This window comes from Papaver somniferum, chromosome 3 (genome assembly GCF_003573695.1).
Source record: "Papaver somniferum cultivar HN1 chromosome 3, ASM357369v1, whole genome shotgun sequence".
Taxonomy (NCBI): domain Eukaryota; kingdom Viridiplantae; phylum Streptophyta; class Magnoliopsida; order Ranunculales; family Papaveraceae; genus Papaver; species Papaver somniferum.
In genome coordinates, this window is record NC_039360.1 from 128,847,460 (window position 1) to 128,872,692 (window position 25,233).

General features: G+C 35.2%; 2 protein-coding genes and 1 non-coding gene across 3 annotated transcripts; 2 read left to right on the forward strand and 1 right to left on the reverse strand.

Moving 5' to 3' along the window:
* The first annotated feature begins 2,276 nt into the window (after positions 1–2,276).
* LOC113357347 (origin of replication complex subunit 1B-like) lies at positions 2,277–11,587 on the forward strand. The gene is made up of 19 exons (XM_026600725.1): positions 2,277–2,490; positions 2,607–2,779; positions 2,896–2,989; positions 5,946–6,531; positions 6,602–6,737; positions 7,054–7,206; positions 7,304–7,444; positions 7,545–7,696; positions 7,807–7,906; positions 8,441–8,563; positions 8,656–8,811; positions 9,139–9,196; positions 9,300–9,478; positions 9,631–9,745; positions 10,090–10,160; positions 10,502–10,597; positions 10,979–11,055; positions 11,148–11,231; positions 11,338–11,587. Exons 1-19 carry the CDS (start codon positions 2,418–2,420, stop codon positions 11,399–11,401), a joined length of 2,631 nt encoding a protein of 876 aa, XP_026456510.1. The 5' UTR covers positions 2,277–2,417; the 3' UTR covers positions 11,402–11,587.
* Positions 7,114–7,191, forward strand: LOC113362503. The gene has a single exon (XR_003365755.1). It is a non-coding gene; the product is annotated as a small nucleolar RNA snoR28 (small nucleolar RNA).
* Positions 11,588–23,619: 12,032 nt separating the features above from the next.
* On the reverse strand, positions 23,620–24,468 carry LOC113359978. Its single transcript, XM_026603533.1, has one exon. It carries the CDS (start codon positions 24,466–24,468, stop codon positions 23,620–23,622), a length of 849 nt encoding a protein of 282 aa, XP_026459318.1.
* Between the last annotated feature and the right edge of the window lie 765 nt (positions 24,469–25,233).

Consider the following 25,233-nt stretch of genomic DNA (forward strand, 5'->3'; position numbering starts at 1 on the left):
GACAAACTGTTCTTGGGCATGAAGAGGTCTTCAGAAGCAAATTCCATTCATAAAGCTTCATATCAGATGGAGATTAGGGAATAAAAAGAAAATAAAGATCTGGATTGATGTGTGGATCACTGGATTAGATAGTCCTCAAACACCAAGACAGGGCATTACAGATAACGAGCAATATATTTGGGTACAAGAATTATTCACTCCAGATGGCAAACAATGGAGCGTGTCTTTATTACATCACCCGTTTGATCAAGATACAACTAATTTAATACTCAATATGAGAATCCCTAAGGTTGTGGAAGATAAACTCATTTGGAAACTTACAAGAAATAGGAATTTCACACTAAAGTTCGCATATAATAAACTTCATGAATGCAGTCTGGGTAATCTACAGATTTCCCAGAAAATTGGTAGCTCAAATATTTATTGGAAGCAGTTCTGGAGAATTGAAACTTGGCCTAGAGTAAAACATTTCCGGTGGAAAGTTCTCTCTGACATTTTGCTTACAAAAGTACGACTCTCAAGGAACTGCAACTACATAAATTGCCTATATCCCCTCTGTAAGCAATTTGATAAAACTCTTTTGCACATCTTGTTCTTTTTCCCTTTCTCAAGAGCTGTTTGGATGCAAATACCTGGAGGTGCAGCTGTTTTAGCAACAATCGAGACTGATGTTACAATGGCTTTCGAAAACTGGATGAGACAATCTTCTCAGGCCTCTGCTCATGGTTACAACTTGAATCAGATTATGATAGTCGCCCGGACTATCTGGAACGAGAGATGTGATGTGAATTTTCAGAATAAGAAGGAAGATCCCATTGCTACAGCTAAGAGAGCGTTAAGCTTTTCCAGTTACATTGATAACCTCAAAAACAGGCATATAGTAAACCATAACAGCATTTCCCAGACAACTAATACCACACCTGTTTGGAAGCCACCAATCAATCCATTTTTTACTATTAATTGTGATGCATCTTTTGATCCCAATACATGACTAACTGGAATTGCTCTTATCCTCCGTGATTTTACAGGAAAACGGTGTGGAGGAAAATCAAAATGCTATGCAGGAGTGAAAGACTCAGAGAGTGCAGAATGTCTTGCTTTTTCTGACGCAGTTAGCTGGAGTAATGCTTTAGAGAAGACGCATGTTGTTTTTGAAACTGATCTCAAAAACATAGAGAGCTACATCAACAAAACATCTTCAGGAATTTCTTGGGAGAATGGAGACATACTGTTGGATGCCATTGATAAGCTAAATAATATCCCTCAGTGGAAGTACAATTTTATTCCTATATTATGTAATAAATCTGCTGATAAGTTAGCCAGCAGGAAGAATGGTGTGTCTCAAACCTGGTTTGATCAACCACCTAGAGTCATTGAGAGTCACTTATTGTTAGACTTGGGAGTTTCTCCAGATTAATCAATTATTTTTTCTAAAAAAAGGTTACTATCCCAAGTTTTATTTTTGTACCCAAAATTACACCACCAATAAAACAAAGGAGAAGTGGGAGAAATTGCTCATCTTATTCAGTTGCTTGATGGTTTTTCTCAAAATATTCATTCTTGTATGGCTGAAGATACAAGAAAGTGGGATTTTGGAGATGATTTTTCTGTTTCCAATTGCCATTCTTCATTGGATGTGGATGGTTTACTATATTTTTCTTATAAACAGATTTGGAATCCTAAGATACCTTTAAAAGTATCTTTTCTAGTTTGGACTTTATGTCATGATGGTGCCCCAACATTGGATATTCTTCTCAGAGCTGGATTAGTTAATGACAGTCAATGCATTCTTTGTTCTGCAAAGGAGGAAACTCAAAATCATCTATTTTTGCACTGCCCTGAAACTAGGAAGCTTTGAAATTATTTTCTGGAGAGCTTTGGTGTTAACTGGGTTTTTTCAGAGACTGTGAAGACCAACATTTGGGAATGGAAAAATAGAAAAAGCAATTCAATGGTGAAAAAATTGTGGGGACTGCTTCCTTTTGCTATTTGGTGGAACATCTGGAAGGAGAAAAATTCAAGACTCTACAACAACAAGAAAAGGCGGCTAGAAAATTTGATTATCTCAGTTAAATGCACTTTGTATAGTTGGTCTGTGCATACAAAGCTGTTCGAGGGTTTTGCTCTTAGCACACTGATTTGTAACTGGGATGCTGTTATATGTTATACACAGCTAACTCTTGTTTCACTTTAAGCTTCTTTCATCACTTTGACGAGTCAAGCTTCTTTTTAATACAATTTGCACTTTGCCTTTCAAAAAAAATAAATAAAACATAGGAGTACATATTTTCTGCAAATATCTGGGCCTAGTCACAAATGAAAAACGTTTGAGAAACTTTCACGAAGGTTTTAGGGGTGTGTGAGTTAAACACGCAGAGACAGAAAGAGCGAAGAGTAAGAGAATTGCAGAAGAAAAGATGAGTAATGGCGAAGTAGCTCCGAATAATACAATCCACATCAACAATCTCAACGAGAAAATCAAACTTGATGGTAATTTTTTTAACTCAGTATTGCTAGTAGCTTTTGCCCTCGTTTCAAAACCCTAGTTTTGTATTTCACGATTTCGCTAATTTGGTTGAGGGGTTTTAATTTTGTTTCTTCTGCAGAGTTGAAGAAAACATTGAAATCAATTTTTCAACAATTTGGGAATATTTTGGAGGTTTTAGCATTCAAGACACTGAAACATAAAGGGCAAGCTTGGGTTGTTTTTGAAGATGTGTCGTCAGCTACTAATGTTCTTAGACAAATGCAAGATTTTCCTTTACACGACAAACCCATGGTTAGTAAGTCAATAACATCTTCAATTTTTTTTTTTTTTTGATTTTTCGCTCTTGTTTAATGCTTTTTAGATTTGTTTGTCTGATGCCATCGAGGTTTGCTTGGTGATGAGTACAGAGGTTGCAATATGCAAAGACTAAATCTGATGTGATAGCAAAGGCAGATGGTACTTTTTTTCCTAGAGAGAAACGAAGGAAGCATGATGAACGAGGTATGGCATGTCTCGATTTGTTTTTGTTGATGTGTCTAACATGAACTTTTGCTCTCTTTAAAGTGGGTAATTTGTTTTTACTCACCAAATTTGGTGCTTCTAATAAATTATGTGGGTAGTCTATTTGTATTACTGCCATACCATGTCAACTACGGAGATGCTATGCTAGAATTACAATATTATGTCAGGCATTAGACAGGTTGTTTCTATATGCAATGCAATCAGACATACGATCCGCTAAACAGTAAGCTTATGAATATGTCTCTGTGACGTTTGTTTCCTCTATGGAAATAGAAGTGTAGAACAAATAAAAAGATCTCTTGGACTAGAGATTACTGTTACATCTTGGTACTATATTGTCTGCTGGGTTGCGCCGAAACCTGAGGATTACGTAGTATGCGAATCGGATTCTCCGATACCCGTATCGGATACGATATCCTCAGATACTTCCCAAAAGGCTTATCAAAAATTTATTAGTTTTTCTAAAGGTTTTTTCTTCATTTTCTTTTTGAAGATCTCTAAAAATTTATTAGTTTTTCTAAAGGTTTTTTCTTCATTTTCTTTTTGAAGATCTCTCTTGCTTTCACGTGCTTTGTACATGTGAAGAGGAGAAACACTTAAAAAGAAAATGAAGAAGTTAACTCTCCTCAGAGTGAGGGTCGAGAGAGGAAATTCCTAGTTTGCTACCAATGTGGGACTGAAATGTTGCGATATATAGGTGTGCAATGAGTGTTTTTGGGATTAGGTTGATTTTGTGTGTTCTAATACATTCTTGAATCCCATAAAATTGTCATTCAATTTCACTAAAATATTTTTGGAGATATATTCCCAGATTAGTTTCTCGGATGTGCCATATGGGCGGAAATAAAATAACTGGATCCATTTCCGTGAATCTTTCATCAAAGCATCTTCACTTTCTTTTCTTTTCTCCATTTCCCGCCGTTTCTTTCAAATCTCATTAAACCCTCACTTCTCTTCACCATCATTCTGCTATTATTATCTTCATACTGTCGAAGTTGTTATTCAGTTCTTAAATGGCAGAGGAAAGCCCATATCCACTACGTTCTCGAAGGGCATCTGGTAATCACTTATACTTACCCTAATTTTTGATTTCATATCAATATTTAGCAAAAATCGACAACGTTGTTGAATAATCTTACGTAAGATCGCAACATCTTTTTTACATGGAGCTTGAAAAGACTAGAACACAAACGTTCTAAATATTAATTTACGAGAAAAAAAAATCTTACAAAAAAATCAAACAAAAAAAATCTTTGTTTAGGAGAAGCATTAAGGTCCTTAACGACATTAGCTCTCTTCCTAATCTAACGAATTTGCATATTAGAATTCGTGACCATTACAGATTCAGTATCAGGAGGTTGGATTCTTGATCACCTTGCGTGATTGAATTTATAAAGATTAGGTTTCAAATATCAAATTCAAGTCGTTGTCGTGGTAATTGAAGTTCTTTAGTTCAACAAGTCTGTATTGAAATTTCTGTTGAATTTGACTTCACCAATAAACTATCACTTGACGTATTTTGAATTGATTTATGAGTTTCAGTTTCTGACAATTAGTAACGCAGTCACTGTTTGTAGAAATTTCCAAGAGACAAAATTTCTAAGTTAGTTTTAGTTTTTATTAACAATTTTTTGGCCATGGTGGATGTGTGCATCTGAATTAGAAAATTAAAATTTCACTGTAAGTTAGATTACATATGCGGAATACAAATGATTAGTAACGCAGTCACTGTTTGTAGAAATTTCCAAGAGACAAAGTTTCTAAGTTAGTTTTAGTTTTTATTAACAATTTTTTGGTCATGGTGGATGTGTGCATCTGAATTAGAAAATTAAAATTTCACTGAAAGTTAGATTACATATGCGGAATACAAATGATAGCTTAGTAGCTAGCTTTGCTCGATTGATATTTCGACTTCTATTAGTGCATAATCATGTCCTCAAACATTATAGCTTTCATTTATGCCGAATAAAGAAAACTATGTTCACCTCTTTTTGGCTTATTTATATATAGTTATATTCGTAAGCACTTCCTGTCCGCTTGGCTAGAGTTCCGAGTAAAATAGATTTTCATTGACCAAGCCTTCTGGACGTCTATCTCGATATGCTCAAACTCCTCCTCTTGGTCTCCTAGAGAAAATGGGGTGACAAATTGGTGTTGCTCACCTAAATACAATGTTGTCGTAAACACCATTTAAATGACGTAGCAATATATAGATGGACAAATGGGTCCCATTTGGACCATCTAGACATTTAGACAATGTTGAAATCGATGAATTATCATCACCCTGCAAAAGGCGATCCATATTTTTGATAGCGCAGAGGGAAGTTTAATGCCTGTAATTGAGAGATCAAGTCCGTGAATATAGTTGTATTGTGCAAAAAAAAAAAAATTGAGTTGGAAATGAAAGAAGTGAGGGGTAGGAAAAAGAATCAAGTACTGGTAAATTTAAAACAGATAAGTGCATTGTAGTATCAGCTATAATGCCGTATATATAAACAATGGGGATATAACTCAAGGATTACATGTTTTAGGTGTTTCTTTTCCCATCGTCATTGACTTTCCATGTCGAAGTAAAACGTACATGGGTTTTGCCTCGGACACTTGAGTTAACTCTTTCGTGCATCACACATTATTGCGGCTAGCAAATATATAAGAGAACATCAGGTTTGGTCATAGATGAAAAATTATTCAATGAATGAGGTTAATTTCGAAACAGAACAGCAAGCACATCGTGCATGCGTCTTTGCTAGTCATGATAAACTAGAGTTATTAATTATAGACTTTAGACCCTATCCAATTTTAAGAACAACGATGTCGGTAAGTCATGTATTTTCTGTGCCCATTTTAAGAACAATGATGTCGGTAAGTTATGTAATTTTTGTGCCCTATTTTGAGCGACGTTTTTTTTTCTTTTTAACTTTTTTTTTTTTTTCAGTTCAAAAAGAAAATGGTCTTGTTGGATCAAAATCTGTCTCGCCAAAGAGGGCAAAAGCTTTAGCGAAAGATTTGTATGCCCCAGCTTCACTTGATCTTCCTAAGTTAAAGAAAAGGAAAAAATCTGAGGAAGCTGCAAATTCATCTAGAAAAACAAGAGCTATGGTTTCTAAGAAACCAACAGAGAAAAAAGGTAAGAGCCGTGATGGACCAAAAAGACGTGTTTATTACAAAAAAGTTGTCTATGATGGTGGAGAGTTTGATGTTGGGGATGATGTTTATGTGAAGAGGAGAGAAGGTGCTAATTCTGATAATGATGATCCGGAGGTTGAAGAATGTTTCTTTTGCTTTAAGTCTGGTAGGAATCTGATGATTGAGTGTGACGATTGCTTGGGTGGTTTTCATCTTAAATGTCTTAGACCTCCATTGAAGGAGATTCCAGATGGGGATTGGATTTGTGAATTTTGTGAGGCTAGGAAAGAGGGGAAGAAAGCTGACCTTCCTGAACCACCAAAAGGGAAAAAGCGGAGAAGAACGGCAAGGGAGAAGCTTCTTTCTAGTGACCTTTGGGCTGTACATATTGAAAGGTGAGACTTGAAAATACAGCTTTTACAATGTTATACATTATTCAGTTCATTAACTTTGAAATTAAACCAGCTTATGGAAGGAACCAGATGGTAGTTATTGGTTTAGAGGCCGATGGTATGTGATTCCTGAAGAGACTGCAGTTGGAAGGCAGCCACATAATCTACGCAGGGAGCTTTATCGCACTAATGATTTTGCGGACATTGAGGTAGGTGACTCTTTGCTGATAGAAATTATCCTGTCTTTTATGTATGCTTCTAAGTGGAAGTTATATTATTGCCGTCACCTTTTAGTCTATATAGCCACTAAGAGGTTAGACATGTATATCTTTGCTCAGCAAAAAAAGGGAATGAACATTCATGTGCCCTTGATTCTGACCGAGTGAAATGACGATACTTGTTTTGCACAAACCCCTAGATATATCATTGGGGTCACGGTTCATATTTGAAATACTGTAGTGTTTCATGTTGCATCTAATTGGATCATTTTCATATTCCTCGCCATTACCCTGTCAATGCATGCAGATGGAATCTATTCTTAGGCATTGCTCTGTAATGAACTGTAAAGAATTTTCTGAAGCCAATAATGAAGGAGATGATGTCTTTCTTTGTGAATACGAATATGATATCCAGCGGCAGAGTTTCAAGCGCCTTGCAGATATTGACAATGAGGAAGAGGTAAGCATTTAAATTGACAGCTTAGAATTAATAGAGTGGTTAGTTAAATGGAAGATGTTATTCTATTGTGAGCTTAAACCTATACCACATCTGCCAGGATGATAAAGAAGCTGTGAAAGATGAAGACTGGGAATCTTGTAGTGATTCAATATCTGACCCTGAAGAGAACTTAAAGAGTGCACGGAAGAAGCTTAATTTTTCAGCAAGTGGGCAATCATCGGGTCATGGATTTGCTGCAGTATGATTTTTTTTTTTCCTTTTTTTCTAGTTCTCATCTTTATATGTTTCCTCTTCTGCTTGAGGACCACTTCAGATGGTTGTATCCTTCATCTGTGCAGAACGCACAAGGTGGGAAGTTCTTTGGTCTTCACAAAATAGGGACAAAAAAGATCTTAGAGCATGTGAAAGGCCATAGGCAGACTGAGATCGAAAAAGCAAAAGCGACATTGCTGTTGGCAACGCTACCTAAATCTCCTCCCTGTAGGAATAAGTATGTCAATTCAGGGTTTCCATGTATCGCCATCTATAATATGGATTTTAAGAAAAGAAATTTGCTTTATGCCAGATGGATTTTAACAAAAGATATTTGCTTTATGCCAGAGAAATGGAGGAGATAATTGAATTTGTTAAAGGCGCTGTCAGCAATGGTCAGTGTCGGGGACACTGCTTGTACATCCATGGTGTTCCTGGAACTGGCAAGGTAAGCTATCATATATAGTACTATGACTTGTTCAGGAGTTTGGAACTGGACCTGACTGACCTGTTGAGCCAGCATCGGGATGATGTGGCTACTAAGACAAGCTCTCACCTCAGGGGGTTTGAGTGTCCAGGGCCTAGATTTACTGAGCTAATCTGATTGTCTTGCGAAACAGCAAGCTATAGTTGTTGGCTGATGCTGTTGCCCAAATCTAGACTGCCATTAAGTAGATTCCCCTTCAGCTTCCTGTCAAAGGTATATAACAAAGGTTAATATTTTTCCTTGGACTGAGAAAATATCTTCGAAACCTGATATATACCTGGCCTTTCAAATTGTAGTGTGTTTCTTATAGAAACTGGTAAAGAGTCTTGAGCAACAGAATCGGTGGATAGCTGGATATGATTAGAGTACTATTATTTCACTGTTTCAGGAATTGGTTCTTTTCCCTTTTCTTTCTTTGTATGTGCGCCATGTTATATTTTCTGATTGCAAGGATACTCGCCACATTCTTTGATTTCTATCCGTTTCAATACACAGACTATGAGTGTACTTGCAGCAATGAGGAATCTGCGGTCTGAAGTTGATGCAGGTAGGATAAGCCCGTACTGTTTTGTGGAGATTAATGGTTTGAAATTGGCTTCTCCGGAGAATATTTACAGGGTAAGAATCTGCTTTGTATAAAAATCAATGCTTGCATTTCCTGTTTGTTTATTTTTTTCTCCTTGTAGATTGTGACCACCAAATTCTTTCAGGTCATATATGAAAAACTAAGTGGGCACAGGGTCAGTTGGAAAAAGGCTCTTTCCTTGCTGAATGAGAAATTTTCAGATGATAATAAAGTCCGCAACAGTCAACCCTGTGTTTTACTAATCGACGAGCTTGATCTTCTTGTAACAAGGAATCAGTCGGTAATTGTTGCAGTTTATTGTGTGTATAATTTACATTTAGTCTAGGAAGTATTTTTGAGTAGGAGAGTATTTTAAGACCAAATATCTTCCACGGGTGGCAGTTCATGATGCTTTTAGGCAGCCAGACATAAAGCTTTGAGAAAGAGATAGTTTTTTGTTTTGTTTGACCTAGTAAATGCCAAACGAGATTCAAAGTTAGGGTTTTACAGGGAGAAGATCTGCTTCCAATTATTTATTGTGAAGGGAAATCTTTGTTTCAAAAATTTAGTGGTCTGTTCTCATATATGCAAGAAGTTATGCATTCTTAACCATATACCATGATAACAGGTTCTATATAATATCCTTGATTGGCCGACTAAACCACATTCCAAATTGGTGGTAATAGGTAATATGTAAATTCTGATTTGTGCTCCTAAGCTTAATGACCTGTTTATTCCCGAATTTACCTAAATATTAATATGTTTCTTTTGTTGATAATTCATGTCCAGGGATAGCAAACACCATGGATCTTCCTGAGAAACTGCTACCCCGTATTTCAAGTCGCATGGGAATCCAACGGCTTTGTTTTAGCCCCTATACTTACCAGCAACTTCGAGAAATCATTTCAAGCCGCATTGAAGGAATAGAAGCATTTGATAAACAAGCTATAGAATTTGCTTCGAGGAAGGTGTGGGTTCTTTGGTTATCTTCATCTTAACAAATTTTGTGTCATACATGACCATATTTTTATTTCCTGCAGTCCAAACATAATATATAGTTGTTTGTTCCTCTGGAATCCAGGTGTTCAGATTTCACATTACTAAACTGCGTGTATTCCAGGTGGCAGCAATTTCAGGAGATGCCCGTCGTGCGCTGGAAATATGTAGGCGAGCTGCTGAAATCGCAGATTATAAAATTAAAAAATCATCATCCACCCCGGACTTCTCATCCTCAGGTACATACAAGGCCCCATAGACATATTAAGTATCCTACCTCCTTTTTTTTTGTTAAGTAATAATACCTACTCATTAACAAACCCCAGTAGTTAGAAAAAGAGGTACTGTATCCTGTATTTGCTCTAGTGTAGGGGTTTACGCAGGTACATACAAGGTCTCGTAGACATATTAAGTTCCCTACCTTTTTTCTAATAAAGAAATAATATCTACTCATTAACAAACCCTAGTAGTTCGAAAAAGAGGTATCGGATCCTGTGTTTGCTCTAGTGTAGGGGTTTACTCATTTTTGAAGTACAACTACTTCATGAGATTTTGAACGGCTATGCTTTTCTATACTTTGCAGGAAAAAACCATATTGGAATGGCTGAGGTGGAAGCAGCCATACAAGAAATGTTTCAGGCACCTCATATTCAGGTGACTTTAACTTAATTATGGACACTGTATTTCTGTAACTAAACCTTCAAGAAAAAGTATAAGCACGAATGCAGTGTCGAAGAATTTACTGGTTCTGAAACAACTCATATAACCAGTCACACTGAGCTGAATAATAATTACTCTTACTGTACTTTAGAAAGTCTGACAAAAAGAATCTTTCGTTCCTCTTTACTTGATCCATTCATACAGGTCCCTTGTAAATAATTTAACCATCGTCATCTTACTGACAGAAAATAGAAACAATGTTCAATTTCTCGGAAAATTATTAGTTTGTTGATCTTTCAACTGACATAGGTTTGGCTTCATTATCCTTTTGCCAGATGATTAAAAGCTGTTCTAAACTAAGTAAAATCTTTCTGGTGGCTCTGGTGCACGAGCTCTACAAAAGTGGAATGGGCGAGACTACTTTTGAAAAGGTTATTCATAAACGGTCTCTTCCAGTTCTTCATTTTCTTATTTGAAACAAGTCCTGTAATTTTTAATCAATCACAATGTGGAGTTGATATGACCAATTGTTATTAATTTTATAGCATGACAGTCCCCTAAATGTAAGCTCAAGAATTTGACTAGATACTTCTAGCATGAGTTAGTAGGTTGATGTGGGCGATCACGATGATACCAATTCCTGAATGAGATGAAAATCTCACCTGCGGATCTGAAATGGGAATTCTTTGGATAGAATGAAATACCAACAGTAGAAAAAACAAAACCTATTTCACCAACTTGTTTTCGAGAACAAACTTGTTGAGATGCTTGATTGATGTTGACTTTTTTGTTCTTGTACTCTCTTGCTGCAGTTGGCAGCTAATGTGTTTTCTCTTTGTGGAAGCAACAAGGAAGAGTTCCCAGGATACGATACACTGTTAAAAATTGGGTAAAAGCATGTTTTACTGTCGGCAAAATTTATATTTACTGCAGGATCTTTACCAATCTCATAAATTGAAATCTGATGGAGTACTTTCGTAGGTGTAAACTTGGTGAATGCAGAATCATTATATGCGAGGCAGGAGCTCGGCATAGGTTGCAAAAATTACAGCTCAATTTTCCAAGGTTAGTTAATTCCAGCTATGAAACCTGTTGATTCACAACAATTGATTTCTGCAATTCACGTCTTGACAGTTCGGAGTATAAGACCATTCACTGTTTGATTTGGCAGTGATGATGTGGCATTTGCACTAAAAGACTGCTCGGAGCTACCTTGGTTGACCAAGTACCTTTAGTTGATTTTTTTTCTTGGACTCTTCTCCTTTCTGGATGCGTTTTTTCTGGGGAAAAATGTCGTTTTGTCCTTTTTTAGATGGGCCCATGTCAGTTTAGTCATTTGGGAAAACGCCTTTACTGTTTGGTCCATAATTATTTAAAAATATTAAATGGACAAAAGTACCCTTTCGTGTTGATTGTACTTATTTTTTGTAGCAGTTCATTTGTCAAAATGAACTCCTATTAATTTCTACTTATTTTTTCAGAAATCACCTATTATCAGAAATCACCTATATAAACCAGAGTTCATTCCAGAAATGAACTCCAAATAAAAATCTAAAAAAACAAAGTTCATTCCAAAAATGAACTCCATATAAAAACTTAAAAAAACCTGGCATTTTTAGGGGAGACGACAAAAGGAATTAGGGGCAACTTTTTTATTCCCAACCTATACACTACATAAAGGGATGTCCAAAAACGCGTAGAATACGTTAATCCCTTTACATAATCGGAAGCTATACTGTACCCGATTGTAAATACCTAATCAGAAGGTTATTAACTAGATTACACTACCGATTAAGTTCGTTTATGTGCGAAACTCGTATCTGGCTTCTATAACAATCGGGAGTAACAAGATCCTCAAGAGACTACAGATTGTTAAAGTATAGAAATTAGAAATCTTTAGATTTTTGCAATGGTGAAATTTGGGGCTCCTATATAATCGGACGAATTAAAACCTGCCTAAGCTAACGATTTGGGGCTTCCCATAATCGGAAAGCTACGAGTAACAATACCTCCCGATTATGGTAGATTTCAAATTCATTAAATGAAGGATTTTAGAAGAAAACTTATTTTGGGGCAACCTATAATTTTATGTAATCCATATGCCTTCCGATTATGCCTACATCCAAAACACAAACCAAATGGTTATGGTCGGCTCTGTACCCTCTAACAAACCGTTCCTCATCTTCAAGTTTGCCAATCTCCTTATCGAGCGCATTCTTTCTCATCTTAATGTCATTGGATGATCTTCGAATTCGATTACCATCTAAGGCCTCAAATACCATTAAGATACGGTTCCATATTTGCTCTTCGGATTCCGATTTGTGGAGCTTGTGAACACGATCATGAGAAGTTACCACAACCCACACTCTATAAATAACACAATCTTCTTCTTTGGCAAAAGCAATATCCATGTTTTTTGTTATGAAAATTAAAACTGAAGAGAGAAAAGAGTTTGGTGCAATTGGGGTGATAGATATGAGTTTCTTTATATAGGTTTAGGGTCTAACGACTCTTTTTGTTTTTCCCAAAAACTCCAACGGCTAATTTGATGAAAGTTGAATGTGGAGAAACCAATAATCGGTAGGTATTGTATTTAGCATATCTACCGATTATGGTAGCTTTCAAAATTTGAATTTGGGGCAACTTATAATCGGTAGGTTTTGTAATATATTTAACTCCCGATTAACGCTGCATCCAAAACACGAACCAAGTGGTTATGGATGGCTGTGTACACTCAAAACCTATGAAATATGGCAAGGGTTCGATCCGAGGCTCCTTATAATCGGTAGGTTGTTAAGTTGTATTCCCTTCTGATTATAGCAGGTTTCAAAATTCAATACATGAAGGATTTTAGAAAAAACTCATTTTGGGGCAACTTATAATCGGTAGGTTTTGTAATATATTTAACTCCCGATTAACGCTGCATCCAAAACACGAACCAAGTGGTTATGGCTAGATGTGTACACTCAAAACCTATGGAATATGGCAAGGGTTCGATCTGGGACTCCTTATAATCGGTAGGTTGTTAAGTTGTATTCCCTTCCGATTATACCAGGTTTCAAAATTCAATACATGAAGGATTTTAGAAAAAAACTCATTTTGGGGCAACTTATAATCGGTAGTCATATATGTTGGATAACCTACCGATTATAAAAAGGATTATTAGCCGAAGTATCTACACTATAATCGGTAGGTACAGTTTCAATTTAACCTACCGATTCACCTCTAACCTACCGATTATGGTGTAGGCTCCCGATTATATAAGGGCATATTGGCCATTTCGAAAAATCAGAGATAAGGGGTAGCTTAGAATTACGTTTGGGTGACCTTTTTTGTCTTTTAGTGTCGCCCCTAATTCCTTTTGGGTCGCCCCTAAAAATGCCAGGTAAAAAAACCAGAGTTCATTCCAGAAATGAACTCCATATAAAACCTAAAAAACCCAGAGTTCATTCCAGAAATGAACTCCATATAAAAACTTAAAAAAGCAGAGTTTATTCCAGAAATGAACTCCATATAAAAACCTAAAAAAACAGAGTTCATTCCAGAAATGAACTCCATATAAAAACCTAAAAAAACAGAGTTCATTCCAGAAATAAACTCCATATAAAAACCTAAACAAAACAGAGTTCATTTATGGAATGAACTGCAGCATCATCATCTTCGTCGTCTTCAACGGCAGCATCAAACATCATCGTCTTCAAAACAACACCAACAACATCATATTCATCATGGTTATCGTCTTCAACACGAGCAACAAACATAAAAACAATCAAGATCGTCATCAAAATCTAGATCTTCAACATAAAAAATCAAGATCTTCGTCTTCAACATCTTCATAATCAAAATCAAGATCTGCGTCTTCAACATCTTCATAAAAAATCAAGATCTTCAACATCTTCATCGTCGTCTTCAACATCTTCAACAGCAGCGACGGATTTCGTCGTAAATCGTCTTCATCATCTATAACCGCAACAACAACAAATAACATGATTTCATCTTCATCATCGTAAACCCTAAGTTCATCTTCAACATCACCAACACGAGCAGCAACAACGTATTCAACAGTAGCAGGAAGAAAAAGAAGAAAAAATAATGGAGACACCATTATTACCAAAAAGAAAAGAAGAAGAAAAAAAGAAAGAGATTAGATCTGAAAATAAATATGAGAGAGAAAGTAGATCTGAAAAAGATTTTATCTTTACTGATTTTTGTATATATGTGGCCTCAAAAGGGTATTTCCGCCACTACCTAGTGACAATTACATCATCCATGACATCACCATATGACCAAATCGTTATTTTTTGGACCAAACCATAATTTATATTTCCAAATAGGACCAAACAGACAGTTAACTAGGTCAAATGGACTAGACTCTCTCTAATATATTGTTTCTAGGACCATATGGTATTTCCTACTTTTTTCTGTCGGTTGATTTGTTTGATTTTGTTACTGGTAAGGCATTCATTGTGTATTTGAGATCAAATTTATTTTTGAATAGTTAAAGTGTAACCAATTTGTTTAGACTTTTTTTTTAACATATTCCAGAAGGAAAAAGATATATTCAACAAAAAAGGATTACAATGGAGCAGTTGGCATCCTAGCAACAAGCAGGGCACCAACACAGCCAAATAGCCTTTCAGTTGTTTAATACAGGTAAAACACTATTTAGACTCTATAAGATCACTATCAAGTAAAGCGGAGTTAATGTTTGTGTATTTTACTTCAGTTATAATAAACAATTATAATTGCGGAAATAGAAAAGTAAAAGACACAACAAGATTTTGTTAATGAGGAAACCGCAAATGTAGAAAACTCCCGGGACCTAGTCCAGAATTGAATACTCTCATAATTAAGTCGCTATACAAAATCTAAACGTATAGTTGCGACCAAGCAACTAACCCTAGTTCACTCAGTTTCCTCAGTATCCCTGCGCTTCCGACTTCGATAAGTGCATGCACTGGAACAATTCCTTTGGATCCTATTCCAAACAGTAAAGGAACAACAAATCTGTTTGGTAACAACTCTATTGATTCTTCAAGATAAAGATATCTTAAGTCATACGTAAAGGCTCTTCCATTTAATCTAATAAACTCGTTTGCCTGGTTAGATCAATCTATCCAACAACTACCAAAGTAGCAGAGTTTAGATTCGCAATCAATCAATAAAGATTCCAACAAAAACTATAAAGTGATGTCGATCTCACGCAACTAATCAATCGAATAAATCCGATTCTAGTTGGATCCCAACCGATCAAGGTTTGTGCTACACAAAGATATGAGAAACCAAATAAGAAATCTTCTTCGTCTTCAAATATTCTTTAATCTTCAATTAAACCTGTTAACAATGGATTATCACAAGATGTCTTTAGAACTAAAAACAATATAAAGATCCCGTCGATACTTCGATCTAGTTTGAATGAATCTTATATCAGAAGATAAGATTCTCAAGCATAAACAAATTAGGTGGAATCAAATTTTCAATAATCGTTAGTCAATCAAATCAATCGAAAACTAATAACACTGCAATTATCTAGTTTCCCGCCAACGGTACTCGTAGAGATTCTTGATCCCACAGAAGTCTTTAAACGGTCATAAGAAATTTCGCCTAATTAGGGTACTTTCGTCTCCGGATAGACGGCTCCACCAGAAAAAAAAAGATGAAGTTTTCCTGGCTCTTAGGATAGTTTTCTAGAAATGCAAACTTGGGTATTTATAGACCAAGGAAGTTTGGACATCAAGGAATTTCCAAAACCGAAAGTACACTCAAGATATGCAATAAACACCCATTCGGTTTTCCTAATTCCAATAAATGTTGTTTCCAATATTTTCGAAATCTCTCAATAGAAAATCTCTAATTAGTAAATGCACATTACTATTTTCATTCTCTAGAGATATGCATTTAATTGCTGGTAATTAAAACATATAAAAACTAACAACCTTAATTAAAAGATTCTTAATTTATTTCGAACATGATCTCCTTGAGTAATTAGGAATATCTTTGAACAATAAAAGATAAGAGTTACTGTACGTGTTCAAAGTATGTTGACATCTTCTTCATGTAAATCCTCTTTCATATTTACATTATTGAAATCGATTATAGCACACTTCCAAACAAGTTTAGAATTGGTTCATATGTATTCTAAGACTACTATGTGATTGATCAAACTATCAAAAGACATTCATGGGTTCAATCGGTTCTACCAAATACAAGGATCGGTTATACCTTACTTATGGAATTACTTGTGATTACTCACACAAGTTACCAGGACCGGTTACATCAGTTATAAGATCAGTTACATCAATTACCATGACCAGTTACCATATTCTATGGTATTACTTGTGATTGGTCATACCAGTTACCAGGATCGGTGACACCAATTACCAGGACCGGTTACACCAGTTACAATGATCGATTACCAAATTCTATGTGATTAGTCACACCAATTACAAATATCGATCATACCATCGCATGATGATTACTTAGGATCGGTTACACAAATTAATGAAAACTAGTCATACCAAATCATAAGTCAGGAATTGTGATTTGTTATACCAAGATACATAACAAAGTTACGATCGGTTCTACCATCTCACACATATTGGTAATCCAAAGATTTGCAATGAATAGTCGTACCAATAAGCCTAGCGATTTCCATTTCGACTCATAAAACTAGTTCATAAATGTACTTCCTTTAAGCAAATGTAAAACATTGTTTCCTAGGATGAAATCTTCACCGTAACCCATACACATAATCATAAAACAACATTATAAGATTATGTCGATGTCATATCTACGAAGTTCAAAAGATAAGCATTATACTTCGTAATCTATCTTCCTAATACTATGATCGTATGACCATGTCTTACTACTAGAGTAATGTGTCTCATACACAGCATCGCAGTTATGTTTTCAATATAGCACGATTTAAAAGATACATTAGGAATGAAACAGTTCAAGTCAATATTACTAACCTCAAGAGGAAGGATGATGTCGTCTTTGTAGTTCGTTACTTCTTCACGTTCTTCAAGTCTTCGAGTATGTATCAAAATTCCTAGACTTTCTAGTCTAACCTAAACGAAGTTGTCTCTAGTACATAATCAAGCCACTCTTAAATGAGTTTTGATTCACTAAAATATGACAACCAAACTTGACATACCAACGCTTGGTGAGTTCAACCGAGCTATTCCCTAACAATCTCCCCATTTGTCAATTTTAGTGACAAAACTCTTAATACATATGGATAAACAAATTACAAGAATTCATTTTACATATGCTTGATTCCAAGTTTCAACATCACAATAACCTGCATATATTCAATCAATAAATTCCGTTGTTGATATTTGAATAACAAATCTTATACTCCCCCTAAAGGTAAGATAGGTAGATATTCAATGCGGACATCTTTGTTGCTCCCCTTTTTGTAGTCAAAATAACTACAACAACAATATGATATGTTTCTCCCCCTCAGTCAATGCTTTACTCTTTCGTTAGATACCAACGTTTAAGCACAATTGTCCTTTCCTTAGTGATTACAAATCACTTGTTTAATCCATATATTTCTCCCCCTTTTTGTCACAAAAATGACAAAGGTTCGAGCAAATGAAGGACAAACCGAAAAGATCTTACAAATCTAAAAGACTTGTAAACAACCTATAAGAGTTAAGCACGAAGGTTTCACATACCACTTTTTAGATAACCAACATTAAACCGAAACTACAAAGTAGTTTAGTTTCAACATGTTATCAAGGAAATAATTGTCCAAAACAATTTTCCCTAATAGTTTAAAAATTCGACTAAGAAACTTAATTCCCTTGTTAAACTGATTGTAAACATACAATCACTTATTTCGATAAAACCAAAATAAAGATCAGAATTAATTTTATTTTTCTCCTCAGGTTCTAATTATTCATACAATAACTTAGACCTTTATCTTTAGACAAGAAAAACACTAGGTTAGTTAACTGTTCTTCTTGTCAAGGCATTCGATTAGACTTGAATAACCGAATCCTTCAATTTGATAATTCTAACTAAGATCAGAATTAACTTAGTTTCTCTTATCCGGAATCGAATTGGACTAAACAAATGATCCCGTATTTCGTTAATCCATAAACAATACATACAAACCAAAACTGTTAGAGCATTGCTCGGTCGAATTCGCATGCGTTGCTATCTCAAGCATGTGTTGTCAATGTTAGTGATCAAAACTATAAGTCTTGATTTCTAGCCTACATAGCTAAAGGTCTCGGACTAGGATAGAAAGTGTAGTTTAGCTCAAGACTCCATGGAAATCATCATACAAGACGACAGACTACTCAAGGAACTGGTGTATCTTCATCGACTAAAAGGTATGTGGAGACTTGAACTTATCTGTCACTCAAAAGTCTATCTATTCTATCTCCTACTCTTGAGACAAAAGTCGTGATGATATATTGACTTTCATTATACACATTTTCTATTTCTAGCCGAGTTTAACTTGCCTATCTATTTCTCGAAATATGTGTTGGTAAGCCTTCGCTTTAGCCAAATTCATCTTTACCTAGTGACGAATGTCATGTTATGTTTCAATCACTTTGAAAATTGCTCTGACAAAAAATGGTCTGTGAATAACGGCTATGTAACGTCCTCTGAGAATGTTTCAATGATTGAAATGAGAGTTTAGATTACGTAACCATGGGTAGGATATAAGCATTGTTGTGGAAACACATATATGTATAAGTCCTTATTCCTTTTTTTTTTCTTTTCTGAATCATATTTCATTAATAATAAAAGGAGGGATTACAAAATAGTTGCTTCCATACAAGCAGCCCATTACAAGATTAAAAAGAAAAAGAGAAAGAACTAAAAATTACATTTGTATCAGCCAATTTACAAGCCCAAACAAGGAAAAGAGAAAAGAACCTGGAAACTACAATTGTATCAGTGATAAAATTTTAAAAAATTCGTTTCTTCTTAGCAGAATCTGTAGTATTCCACTCCTGGTAGTTCAATCCTGGTTAGAAAGGAAGGTCTCCCCATGACAAATTGCCTTTCACCAGCTTCCAAGTTAGCTCCTCTTTTAGCTGCAGAATCTGCAGAAAAATTTGCTTCTTTGAAGATGTGCATGTAAATGATAGATGATATTTTACTGGTAGCTTTATCCCATCTCATGTGAAGAAACCATGGAACATTCCCCTGAGAAAAATCCCCAATCACTGATTTTGAATCTGAACATAAAACAATGTTTTTCAGACCCCATTCCACTGCTAATTCTGTTGCACACACTACATCACACACTTCTGTAATATAGTCAGTACCAATGCCTATACTCCCAGATAAGACTCCAAGCACTTGATACATGATCCCTCACCACAACACCAAAACCAGCTGCTCCAGGGTTGGCAAAAGATAAGCCATCACAACAGAACATAGTATAACCCATAGGAGGAGGTATCCAATAGCAGGTTTTGATACACTGAAACTTACTACGTCTCAATCCAAGCTTAAAGAAAGCTATTATCTGCAGATCATAGTTCTGGTTCCATTTATTACTTTTCATTCTATATCCACCTTCAAAAACTATTTTCTGATTTCTGATTTTGAATTGTTGTGCATTTGGTTTTATATCCTCAAATATTCTCTTATTTTTTTGAAACCACAATTCTTTAATTACTGAGCATGCTGCAGTTATCCAAGTTTCTATGATCAGCGGACTGCAGTTTTTTGCACTATTCCAAATATCTTCAAAAGAAACAGGCATTTTAAATTTGAAAATAGAGCATATCCATCTCCAGATGCTAACACTAAAACTGAAATGCCACAAAATATGATTCATGCTGTCTTGTTCTTTCTCACATATACAACATCTGGAAGCTAAGCTATACCCTCTATCAACCATTACTGAATCATCAATAAAGACACCTTGAACTATTTTCCAAACATTACTTGAAATGCTTGGATGAAGATAAGAATTCCAAATTTTATTAGAACAAGGCATCTTGGGTTCTTTATGTCTTAAAAGAGAGATGGTTGAAGAAGTGGTAAACTTACCATGTAAAGTTTCTGTCCAAAAGAGTTTGTCTTGTCCCCCTCCTATGTCAGGTAAGCTGAAAGAGTTAAATAACTGTTGCAAGTCTTGAGGAATTCTCCAACTGCCATCTTGAATAAGATCAGCTACCTTCATTTGCATATTATTTCTCATATAAGGAGTTAGTGCTGCTTGTTCTATCAATGGAGATTCATGAACCCAATTATCAAGCCAAACATTAACTTTTTGACCATTGCATGTGCACCATTTGATGTGATTTTTTAACATACTCCAAGCCCACTTCAGTCCAGGCCAAACAGAAGAGAGTTGCCAATTTTCATTCCATTGACCATTTGCATTTTTGAATTTAGCTTTAATGAATAATGCCCATTCTTCTTCAGAGTTTATAATTTTACACATCATTTTCATCAGCAGAGCTTTGTTTATAATTTCTAATCTTTGAATACCAAGACCTCCTTCACTAAATGGAGTGCAAACTTTCTTCCAAGAAAGAGTTTTATATTTCCTTTCTTCTGCATCACCAGACCAAAGAAAATTCCTTATGATCTTTTCACAAATTTTAATTGCTGAAGCAGGCCATTTATAAACACCCATATTGTATATTGGAATACTGCACAAAACTGACTTAATAAGCACCAGTCTATCATTGAATGCCAATAACTTCCCTTTCCAAACAACAAGTTTCTTATTAAACATTTATACCATAGGCCATATTGTAGAGATTTTAACTTTTCCAGGAGAAAGAATCACTCCTAAGTATTTATCAGGATATTCACTCAATTCCATTTGCATTAACTCCCTTATTTGAGTTCTCCTAAGTGCAGAAGTACCATCTATGAAAAGATTTCTTTTGTCTTTGTTAATAATTTTCCATGTACCCTTTTGATACTTTTCCAGTAATGTTAGAAGATTTGTAACATTTTTCTTTGCTCCATTACAGAAAATGAGCACTCACATCATCAGCAAAAAACAAGTGAGTTGGATGAATACCTCTCCTAAAAACCATTGGAGCTAATGAGCCTTCCTCCACCATTTTATGAATGTATCTACTAAGCACATCCTCCATTATGACAAAAAGAGTTGGAGATAAAGGGTCTCCTTGTTTGAGTCCTCTGCCTACTGAGAAGAAAGCTTGTGGACCTCCAGTAATCATCAGTGACATTTTAGCTGACTCAAAGAGTGTTTACAACCATTGGCACCATGAATTGGAAAAGACATATTTATTGAGTACTTGAAAAAGGAAACTCCAACTTACAGAATCATAAGCTTGAGAGATGTCAAGTTTTAAAGCAACATTACCTCCTCTTCTCTTTTTCTTCATTTCATTAACTAATTCAGATGCCAGAAGAATCTTCTCTTGTATGCTTCTACCTTTGATATAAGCCACTTGTTGAGGTGTGATGAGCTTAGTCATAAGTGAACTTAATCTGGTATTGATAATTTTGGTGAAGATCTTGAAACTTACATTGCTGAGACCAATAGGTCTAAAATGGTTGAGAGTCTTTGCACCTTAAATCTTAGGAAGTAACACCAAAAAAGTTGAATTAAGGCCTTTAGGTATGAATCTTCTTTTCCAACAGAATTGCACTGCTTGAACTACTTCTTGTTTTATAATGTCCCAACATGCTTTGTAGAAACATCCTGAGAAGCCATCAGGACCAGGTGAGCTATCTGGGTCCATGCTAAAAATTATATTTTTTTTATCTCTTCTTCATTTGGAATAGCATCAAGCATTTGTTGATCATCTTCAATTATGACTTTTGGAATAACTTCCAGGAGAGAATCAACTTGCTCTACTTCTTTGAACTGAAACTTTTGTTGGAAATGCCGAACTAAAGTGGCTGCAATCTTTGATTGATCAGTTGTAATATCACCATTTTCATCTTGCAACTCACTTATGAAGTTTCTAGACTGTCTAATTTTCAAGTTTGCATGAAAGAAACCTGTATTTGCAGATCCTTCCTTGACTCATTTTGTTCTAGCTTTCTGTTTAAGCATTGTACTTAGATGAACCTCCTTGGAGTTAAAATTATTCTCAACAACAACTAGATTGTCTAAGGCTTCAGTGTCAGAATGATTTAAATCTGATAAAAGCATTGCCTTTTGAACTTCTTCTTCAGCTTCTTTTAATTTTACATGCACATTTCCAAAGACATTCCAATTTCAGTCTTTAAGAATGTTTTTTTAATTTTTTTTAACTTTTATTGAAAAACAAAAGATGGATCACCAATCACTTCTTCACTCCAACTTTGAGATACAACTTCCATGAAACTAGAGTGAGATAACCACATTTTTTGAAATTTCCAAGGAATGTTTTTTGGCTTAGGTATATCCACACTTCCACCTAGCAAAGGAGCATGATCTGAAGCTATATTCAAACCAACTTTGTAACCCCAATTTTCATATTTTTGAAACCATAAGTGATTGTATACAGCTCTGTCCAAATTACATAGAATTCTCCTATTACCATGCTGACAATTTAACCAGGAATGTTGTAGACCAGTTTTAGGAGCTTGCATCAGTTCACAGTTATCTAAACAAGTATTAAAATATTGCATTGCTTTTCTATTAACTGCCCTGCCACCTATTTTATCTTCTGAAGAAGTAATAGAATTGAAATCACCAATGGCCATCCATGGCTATTTTAAATCACTTATGAGCTCCATTTCAGTCCATAAAAATCTTCTTTGAACAATACCTACATGAGCATGAATACCAGAACTAGAAAACCACCCACACTTACTGTTATCATTTGGCTAGACATCGAAACCACTGTTGGTTCTGGTAGATATTTATTCCAAAAAAGCCATATATTTCCTTTATTATTTGAAACTGAATTATGAATAACTTTATTCTGCATACCTGACAAATTTAACTTATTGCAAAAGGAAGAACTGCAAATATTTTTTGGTTCAACTATAAAAACCAATGAAGGCTTAAACTGATTTATTAAGGGCCTTAATTTATTTTGAGCCCTGACTCTCCTAAGGCCCCTTAAATTCCAAAAACGAACTTTCATTGTTGAGATTGGAGGCCCTTAGTGCCTCCCTTGTTCTGATTTTTTCTAAAATTGTATTTAACTGGATTCTGTTGAAATTGTACCTTTGGAGCTCCTACATCTTGTGATTCATTTGAAGTAGAACCTTGTTTTGTGGATGAAGGCTTTTGAATAATTTTAGACCAAGAAGTAATTGGAATCTGCTCTTCATAAATAGTACCTTCTTTTCCATTTATGTACTTAATCACACTCTTTTCTAGAACCTTATCTTCCACAATTTGTAGTAATTTAGCTGGAGAAAGAATGGCTCTATCTTCATGCATTTCAATAATGTTTTCATAATCATTTGTATTTTGTAGAGAACCAAACATTTCTGGTGTAATATTAACTGAATTCCTTAATTGATGAACTGCTCCAACTGATTGATTGAGTTAAGTTACAGGAGTCTCACAATTGCCAACTTCACCTGCTTCAAAATCTTTTGAAAAAGTTTTTGGAGTAACTTCAAGTACTTGACTACTAGTTCTTATTGATGGATCACAAATATCAAATTTCTCCTTGCTTGAGGTATTTACTCCTTTTGGTGTGTTGCTAGTTGATTGTTGTGTAGCAAAATACTGTGAAGAAGTTTTCTTTGCTCTACACTCAATTTGCAAATGCCCAACAATTTTACAATGATCACAAAATTTTGGAGGTTTTGTTAGAATCACACTTTGCATAAATCCTCCAAACTTTGTTTTAATCCATAACTTGTTTGGAATCTTATTTGCTAAATCAATATTCACCAAAACTCTTGCATAATATCCGTTATCATAATTAAGAGTTGCTTCATCAACTTTCACTGGAGTTCCTAGAGCTCTGCAAATTGTGAAAAGGGTTTTTTCATCCCAATATTCCAAGCTTAGTCCTGGAAGATGAACCCAAATCATTGCATGTGAAGTTCTATGCTTCTCTGGCCTAAAATATGGAATCCAATTACGAATCCACAAAACTTGATTGCAAACTTCCCATCTTCCTGCTTTAATAGTCATTTTGTCTCTATCATTATCAAGCTTAATAGTGAAGAAACCTTTTCCTAGCGGATTCATTTTACATTGACCTTCAAGTTTCCATTGATTTTTCTGATTTAGAACAGCTTCAGAAAATTTCAATCGAGCTAAATCTAAACGACCAATTAATGAGAATTTCCAAGCATCACAACGTTCTTCAGTATTATTTATCAAATCAATAGATGGACTTTGAACTGGAGAGTTAATCAAATCAACAACTGATGAATCCATTTCTGGATTCAATTTTTTTTCCATTAAAGATAAAGAAGGACCCTAATTATAACAAGATACAAAGAAAAAAACCTAAAGATGATGAAGTAAAACACCAATCATGAGAATCACCTGTATATCCACCTAAAATTTCACCTGAATTAATATAAGTCCTTATTCCTTGAACCAAAGTTTGCAAACTTTGTTGATCAAGAGAAACGAAATGTGGCGTGAGCCAAGTCCGCGAACTGGCGGAAGTTCTCGACCCGAGAGTTTCTGCTGAAGTTTGTGAACTCCTTCCGTGAGCTTAAGTCCGCGAACCTAGTCTGCGAACTTGAGCAGGTTATATCTAAAATCGGTTGTTCTTGAACTCATGTTTATTTAAACTAAGTAATGCTTTTGCAAACCGTGGCTATAAAGTTTATGAACCGATTCAAGTGAATCAAACCTTTTTCGCTTCGGTTGTGTCTTGTGTAGTTACATAAGATCTAAGCAATTGAACAACTCTCTAACTAGTTCATTTGAGTCATTTGAACTAGTTATGGTGAAGAAGAATATGGTGGATATGAAAGTGATCATATGCCTAACCATTTGGTTAACTATTGTTGAACCAACAAATGTGAATGTTTGGGAACGGTTCATAGACCCAAAATTGGACATTTCATTTGTGTGTAACAAGCTAATTTTTCGATCCAACAGTTGAGAAATATTAGCTTGAATCTAATCAGGTTTTCATCTAACGGCGAATATTGAATGCTTTGTTACCAAGCTAACATTGATTGCAAA

Coding starts and splice junctions, on each gene's coding strand:
- LOC113357347 (XM_026600725.1), top strand. CDS start 2,418: ATGAGTAATGGCGAAGTAGCTCCGAATAATACAATCCACATCAACAAT. Junction 2,491..2,606: donor CGAGAAAATCAAACTTGATG/GTAATTTTTTTA, acceptor TTTCTTCTGCAG/AGTTGAAGAAAACATTGAAA. Junction 7,207..7,303: donor ATATTGACAATGAGGAAGAG/GTAAGCATTTAA, acceptor CACATCTGCCAG/GATGATAAAGAAGCTGTGAA.
- LOC113359978 (XM_026603533.1), bottom strand. CDS start 24,468: ATGGATTCATCAGTTGTTGATTTGATTAACTCTCCAGTTCAAAGTCCA.